The sequence below is a fragment of the Sebastes umbrosus genome, unplaced genomic scaffold (assembly GCF_015220745.1).
Source record: "Sebastes umbrosus isolate fSebUmb1 unplaced genomic scaffold, fSebUmb1.pri scaffold_77_arrow_ctg1, whole genome shotgun sequence".
In the NCBI taxonomy this organism is placed as follows: domain Eukaryota; kingdom Metazoa; phylum Chordata; class Actinopteri; order Perciformes; family Sebastidae; genus Sebastes; species Sebastes umbrosus.
Window position 1 is genome coordinate 37,501 of NW_023618538.1, and position 7,500 is coordinate 45,000.

Consider the following 7,500-nt stretch of genomic DNA (forward strand, 5'->3'; position numbering starts at 1 on the left):
CGTTTTCCCCACTGGAAGGACACCCTAGAGGACACTTAATCATGTTTTCTTCATTGAAAGGACACCCTAGAGGACACTTCATCATGTTTTCTCCACTAGAAGGACACCCCAGAGGACGCTTCATCACGTTTTTCCCACTAGAAGGACACCCCAGAGGACACTTTAACATATTTTCTCAACTGGAAGGACACCCTGGAGGGCACTTCATCACGTTTTCTCCACTGGAAGGACACCCTAGAGGGCACTTCATCACGTTTTCTCCACTAGAAGGACACCCCAGAGGACGCTTCATCACGTTTTTCCCACTAGAAGGACACCCCAGAGGACACTTTAACATATTTTCTCAACTGGAAGGACACCCTAGAGGGCACTGCATCATGTTTTTCTCCACTGGAAGGACACCCTAGAGGGCACTTCATCACGTTTTCTCCACTGGAAGGACACCCTAGAGGGCACTTCATCACGTTTTCTCCACTGGAAGGACACCCTAGAGGGCACTTCATCATGTTTCTCCACTGGAAGGACACCCTAGAGGACACTTCATCATGTTTCTCTACTGGAAGGACACCCTAGAGGGCACTTCATCATGTTTCTCCACTGGAATGACACCCTAGAGGGCACTTCATCATGTTTTCCCTACAGGAATGACACCCTAGAGGACACTTCATCATGTTTTCTCCACTGGAAGGACACCCTAGAGGACACTTCATCATGTTTTCTCCACTGGAAGGACACCCTAGAGGACACTTCAGTCAGTTTAGTCTAAAACAAAAGACGACGCGTCACTCGTCATCTTCATTCACACAAACTTTATTCACATCAACACGTCTCTGTTGGCCCTGATCACATGACACCAAAATACACAACAAAACTACACACACACACACACACATACACTACACTACACTACACTACAGTACTGTACAGTACTGTAGTGTAGTGTACTGTACACTACACTACACTACAGTACTGTAGTGTACACTACACTACAGTACTGTACAGTACTGTAGTGTAGTGTACTGTACACTACACTACAGTACTGTACTGTAGTGTACACTACACTACAGTACTGTACAGTACTGTAGTGTAGTGTACTGTACACTACACTACAGTACTGTACTGTACTGTACAGTACACTACAGTACAGTACACTACACTACAGTACTGTACAGTACAGTAGTGTACACTACACTACAGTAGTGTACTGTACAGTACTGTAGTGTACTGTAGTGTAGTGTACACTACAGTACTGTAGTGTAGTGTACAGTACACTACACTACAGTACTGTACTGTAGTGTAGTGTACTGTACTGTACACTACAGTACTGTACAGTACTGTACAGTACACTACACTACAGTACTGTACAGTACAGTACTATACAGTACTGTAGTGTAGTGTACTGTACTGTACACTACAGTACTGTACAGTACAGTAGTGTACAGTACACTACACTACAGTACTGTACAGTACAGTCTGGGCCGCTGCATATTTCAGTTGATATATATGTTCCTTACATACATATATATATATACAGTATATATTCATTGATATTAATATCAAACAGAGTGAACTATCTACGATCACTGTGTGTGTGTGTGGAGCTGCGTTCAACAGCAACACGTTACTGATTATTAAAGGAACACTTTATTACACCAACATGCTGACATTAATGTGAACACATGAGGACACGTCACAGCTACCAACACGTCCGCTAACGTCTGCTAACGTCTGCTAACGCAGTGAAGCAGGTGTTGTGTTGAACGCAGCTCAGAACTGGACTAACTGGACAGAATCACTACGACATGAGAAACATCCATAAATACATAAATACATCGATATCTGTTATAACGAAGGTCAGATTCTTATCGTTCAGTCTGTGAACCAATCACACCTGCAGGTTTCATTCATCACCTCCACCAGCAACCAAACATAACACATTCATTACACTCACGATCATAACAGCATCAGAGGAACCTAACAACAACAACAACAACAACAATAACAATAATAATACATTAATATTGCTACACGTTGTGTTTTTATCAGAACTGATTTTAATTCACAAGTTGAAATAAAACATTTTATTTCCTGATTATTAACTCGTCAGTTTCCTGAAAACAATTCTGTGATTTGGGACAAATTTCAGATAAACAGACCTGGTTCTGTTGGATCAGTTCAGATAAACAGACCCGGTTCTGTTGGATCAGTTCAGATAAACAGACCCGGTTCTGTTGGATCAGTTCAGATAAACAGACCCGGTTCTGTTGGATCATTTCAGATAAACAGACCCGGTTCTGTTGGATCAGTTCAGATAAACAGACCTGGTTCTGTTGGATCAGTTCAGATAAACAGACCCGGTTCTGTTGGATCATTTCAGATAAACAGACCCGGTTCTGTTGGATCAGTTCAGATAAACAGACCCAGTTCTGTTGGTTCAGTTCAGATAAACAGACCCGGTTCTGTTGGATCAGTTCAGATAAACAGACCCGGTTCTGTTGGATCAGTTCAGATAAACAGACCCGGTTCTGTTGGATCATTTCAGATAAACAGACCCGGTTCTGTTGGATCAGTTCAGATAAACAGACCTGGTTCTGTTGGATCAGTTCAGATAAACAGACCCGGTTCTGTTGGATCATTTCAGATAAACAGACCCGGTTCTGTTGGATCAGTTCAGATAAACAGACCCAGTTCTGTTGGATCACTTCAGATAAACTGACCCGGTTCTGTTGGATCAGTTCAGATAAACAGACCCGGTTCTGTTGGATCAGTTCAGATAAACAGACCCGGTTCTGTTGGATCAGTTCAGATAAACAGACCCGGTTCTGTTGGTTCAGTTCAGATAAACAGACCCGGTTCTGTTGGATCACTTCAGATAAACTGACCCGGTTCTGTTGGATCAGTTCAGATAAACAGACCCGGTTCTGTTGGTTCAGTTCAGATAAACAGACCCGGTTCTGTTGGATCAGTTCAGATAAACAGACCCGGTTCTGTTGGTTCAGTTCAGATAAACAGACCCGGTTCTCTTGGCTCACTTCAGATAAACAGACCCGGTTCTGTTGGTTCAGTTCAGATAAACAGACCCGGTTCTGTTGGTTCAGTTCAGATAAACAGACCCGGTTCTGTTGGATCACTTCAGATAAACAGACCCGGTTCTGTTGGTTCAGTTCAGATAAACAGACCCGGTTCTGTTGGATCACTTCAGATAAACAGACCCGGTTCTGTTGGTTTAGTTCAGATAAACAGACCCGGTTCTGTTGGATCACTTCAGATAAACAGACCCGGTTCTGTTGGTTCAGTTCAGATAAACAGACCCGGTTCTGTTGGATCACTTCAGATAAACAGACCCGGTTCTGTTGGTTTAGTTCAGATAAACTTCTGTTCAGAAAACTCACAGGAAGATGAGGAGGAAACGCAAGGCCCAAAGAATGACCTCCGCATGGTTAGATGGAACCAGTTAGAACCAGATGGAACCAGTTAGAACCAGATGGAACCAAATGGGACCCGTTAGAACCAACTGGAACCAGTTAGAGTCAGATGGTACCAGATGGAACCAGATGGAAACAGTTAGAACCAGATGGAACCAGTTAGAACCAAATGGAACCAGTTTGAACCAAATGGAACCAGTTTGAACCAGATGGAACCAGTTAAAACCAGATGGAACCAGTTAGAACTAAATGGAACCAGTTAGAACCAGATGGAACCAGTTAAAACCAGATGGAACCAGTTAAAACCAAATGGAACTAGTTAGAACCAGATGGAACCAGTTAGAACCAGATAGAACCAGATAGAACCAGTTAGAACCCAATGGAACCAGTTAAAACCAAATGGAACCAGTTAGAACCCAATGGAACCAGTTAGAACCAGACGGTAGTTACAGGACTGGGAGGACAGATGTCAGTAATAATAGAACCCAGTAGAACCCAGTAGAACCCAGTAGAGCAGATAATAGAGATCACTGGTTGAAATGAATGAAAGCTAACAAACATCAATAATGCCGTATTAACAAGAACCGCAGATAATAAATCAATAAATAGATTAATAAATACAGAAGTTAAAACAATATGTAAACTTTACACTGTAAAGAAAAACTTCAACGTAAATAAAACATTTCAAAGAAGAGAGACAGAAGAGAGACAGAAGAGACAAAAGAGACAAAAGAGACAGAAGAGAGACAGAAGAGACAAAAGAGACAAAAGAGACAGAAGAGAGACAGAAGAGAGACAGAAGAGACACAGAAGAGACAGAAGAGAGACAGAAGAGAGACAGAAGAGACAGAAGAGAGACAGAAGAGAGACAGAAGAGAGACAGAAGAGACAGAAGAGAGACAGAAGAGAGACAGAAGAGACAGAAGAGAGACAGAAGAGACAGAAGAGAGACAAAAGAGACAGAAGAGAGACAGAAGAGACAAAAGAGACAAAAGAGACAGAAGAGAGACAGAAGAGAGACAGAAGAGACAAAAGAGACAGAAGAGAGACAGAAGAGAGACAGAAGAGAGACAGAAGAGACAGAAGAGAGACAGAAGAGAGACAGAAGAGAGACAGAAGAGACAGAAGAGAGACAGAAGAGAGACAGAAGAGACAGAAGAGAGACAGAAGAGACAGAAGAGAGACAGAAGAGACAGAAGAGAGACAGAAGAGACAAAAGAGACAGAAGAGAGACAGAAGAGAGACAGACGAGAGACAGAAGAGAGACAGAAGAGAGACAGAAGAGACAGAAGAGACAGAAGAGACAGAAGAGAGACAGAAGAGAGAGAGAAGAGACAGAAGAGACAGAAGAGAGACAGAAGAGACAGAAGAGAGACAGAAGAGAGACAGAAGAGAGACAGAAGAGAGACAGACGAAGAACTGAAAGAGAATATAAACAAATGACGTTACTAGCTAGCTAACAGGCTAGCAGGCTAGCTACTTGTGCAGGTGTGGTCCCAGATCAGCCTGAACATCCAGAGAGGAGTGAGAGGTCTTCACGTGTCCACCGTCTCTTCTACAGTACAGTATAACCCTGATCAGCTGATGAACCACAGACAGGCAGCTGACCTGTCTCGCTGACCTGTCTCACTGACCCGTCTCACTGACCCGTCTCACTGACCCGTCTCACTCTCCTGACAGCGGGACGACAGATCAATACACTGAATATTGCGGATCGTTTGCTATATATAGTCATAATGTGCTGATAATCAATAATCAATGGTTGTTATTATTACTAGTAGAGTGGACAGAGACACACAGAGACACAGACCGGGTTCAGGTTTAACCCTCAATAGAAGACTGGGGGGTCTCTCCGTGGGCGGGACTTCCTTTACTGGGACGACTGGGACACGACAGACAGACAGGAAGAGAGAGACAAGAGGACAAACGTCAAGGTCAAAGGTCAATCAATGAACAATACTCTGTTGGTACCTGTGGAAACCTGTCAGAACCTGTTAGAACCAGCCTATAGGGAACCAGTTCCTGTGAGGAGACAGGTCCCGTGAGGAACCAGTTCCTGTGAGGAACCAGGTCCAGGAAGGAACCAGGTTCCGTAAGGAACCAATTCTTGAAAGGAACCAGGTCCAGTAAGGAACCAATTCCCATAAGGAACCAATTCCCATAAGGAATCAGGTCCCGGAAGGAACCAGGTCACAGAAGGAACCAGGTCCCAGAAGGAACCAATTCCCGTGAGGAACCAGGTCCTCCAGTAGTCAGAGGGAGGTAGAGGATGATATGAAGATGATGTTAAATCGTTACCATTAAATAAGAACAATAGGAACGCAGGAACATGATGGAACTGGTTGGTACCAGATGAAACCAGTATATATACTTTGTTTATATACTGTGTGTATATACTGTGTTTATATACTGTGTGTGTATACTGTGTGTATATACTGTGTTTATATACTGTGTTTATATACTGTATGTTTATATACTGTGTTTATATACTGTGTTTATATACTGTGTGTATATACTGTGTGTATATACTGTGTTTATATACTGTGTGTATATACTGTGTGTATATACTGTGTTTATATACTGTGTGTATATACTGTGTGTTTATATACTGTGTTTATATACTGTGTGTATATACTGTGTGTATATAATGTGTTTATATACTGTGTTTATATACTGTGTGTGTATACTGTGTGTATATACTGTGTTTATATACTGTGTTTATATACTGTGTATACTGTATTTATATACTGTGTTTATATACTGTGTGTGTATACTGTGTATGTATATACTGTGTGTATATATACTGTGTGTATAAACTGTGTGTATATACTGTGTTGATATACTGTGTGTATATACTGTGTGTGTATATACTGTGTGTTTATATACTGTGTTTATATACTGTGTGTATATACTGTGTGTATATACTGTGTTTATATACTGTGTTTATATACTGTGTGTGTATACTGTGTGTGTATACTGTGTGTGTATACTGTGTGTATATATACTGTGTATAAACTGTGTGTATATACTGTGTTGATATACTGTGTTTATATACTGTGTGTGTATACTGTGTTGATATACTGTGTTTATATACTGTGTGTATACTGTGTGTATATACTGTGTTTATATACTGTGTGTGTATACTGTGTGTATATACTGTGTTTATATACTGTGTGTGTGTACTGTGTTGATATACTGTGTTTATATACTGTGTGTGTATACTGTGTGTATATACTGTGTTTATATACTGTGTGTGTATACTGTGTGTATATACTGTGTTTATATACTGTGTGTGTATACTGTGTTGATATACTGTGTTTATATACTGTGTGTGTATACTGTGTGTATATACTGTGTTTATATACTGTGTGTGTATACTGTGTGTATATACTGTGTTTATATACTGTGTGTGTATACTGTGTGTATATATTGTGTTTATATACTGTGTTTATATACTGTGTATGTATACTGTGTGTGTATACTGTGTGTGTATACTGTGTGTGTATATATTGTGTGTATAAACTGTGTGTATATACTGTGTTGATATACTGTGTTTATATACTGTGTGTGTATACTGTGTGTATATACTGTGTTTATATACTGTGTGTATATACTGTGTTTATATACTGTGTGTGTATACTGTGTGTATATATTGTGTTTATATACTGTGTTTATATACTGTGTATGTATACTGTGTGTGTATACTGTGTGTGTATACTGTGTGTGTATATATTGTGTGTATAAACTGTGTGTATATACTGTGTTGATATACTGTGTTTATATACTGTGTGTGTATACTGTGTGTATATACTGTGTTTATATACTGTGTGTGTATACTGTGTGTATATATTGTGTTTATATACTGTGTTTATATACTGTGTGTATATACTGTGTTTATATACTGTGTGTGTATACTGTGTGTATATATTGTGTTTATATACTGTGTTTATATACTGTGTGTGTATACTGTGTGTGTATACATTGTGTATATATACTGTGTGTATATACTGTGTTGATATACTGTGTGTATATACTGTGTGTGTATATACTGTGTTGATATACTGTGTGTATATAC

General features: G+C 40.2%; 1 protein-coding gene and 1 long non-coding RNA gene across 6 annotated transcripts in view; both read right to left on the minus strand.

The window, feature by feature from the left end:
* Positions 1-794: 794 nt before the first annotated feature.
* On the minus strand, positions 795-3,824 carry LOC119484484. Its single transcript, XR_005206024.1, has 2 exons — positions 1,448-3,824; positions 795-911 (listed from the first exon to the last, which is right to left on the minus strand). It is a non-coding gene; the product is annotated as an uncharacterized LOC119484484 (long non-coding RNA).
* Positions 3,825-4,752: 928 nt separating this feature from the next.
* LOC119484477 (dynamin-1-like) overlaps positions 4,753-7,500 on the minus strand; it is a 28,807-nt gene continuing 26,059 nt past the window's right edge. For all 5 annotated transcript variants that reach the window (XM_037763300.1, XM_037763299.1, XM_037763298.1 and 2 more), the window contains one exon: positions 4,753-5,307. In XM_037763300.1, the coding sequence (XP_037619228.1) occupies positions 5,247-5,307 (61 nt within the window). In that variant the 3' untranslated portion in view covers positions 4,753-5,246. The remainder of the gene's footprint in view (positions 5,308-7,500) is intronic.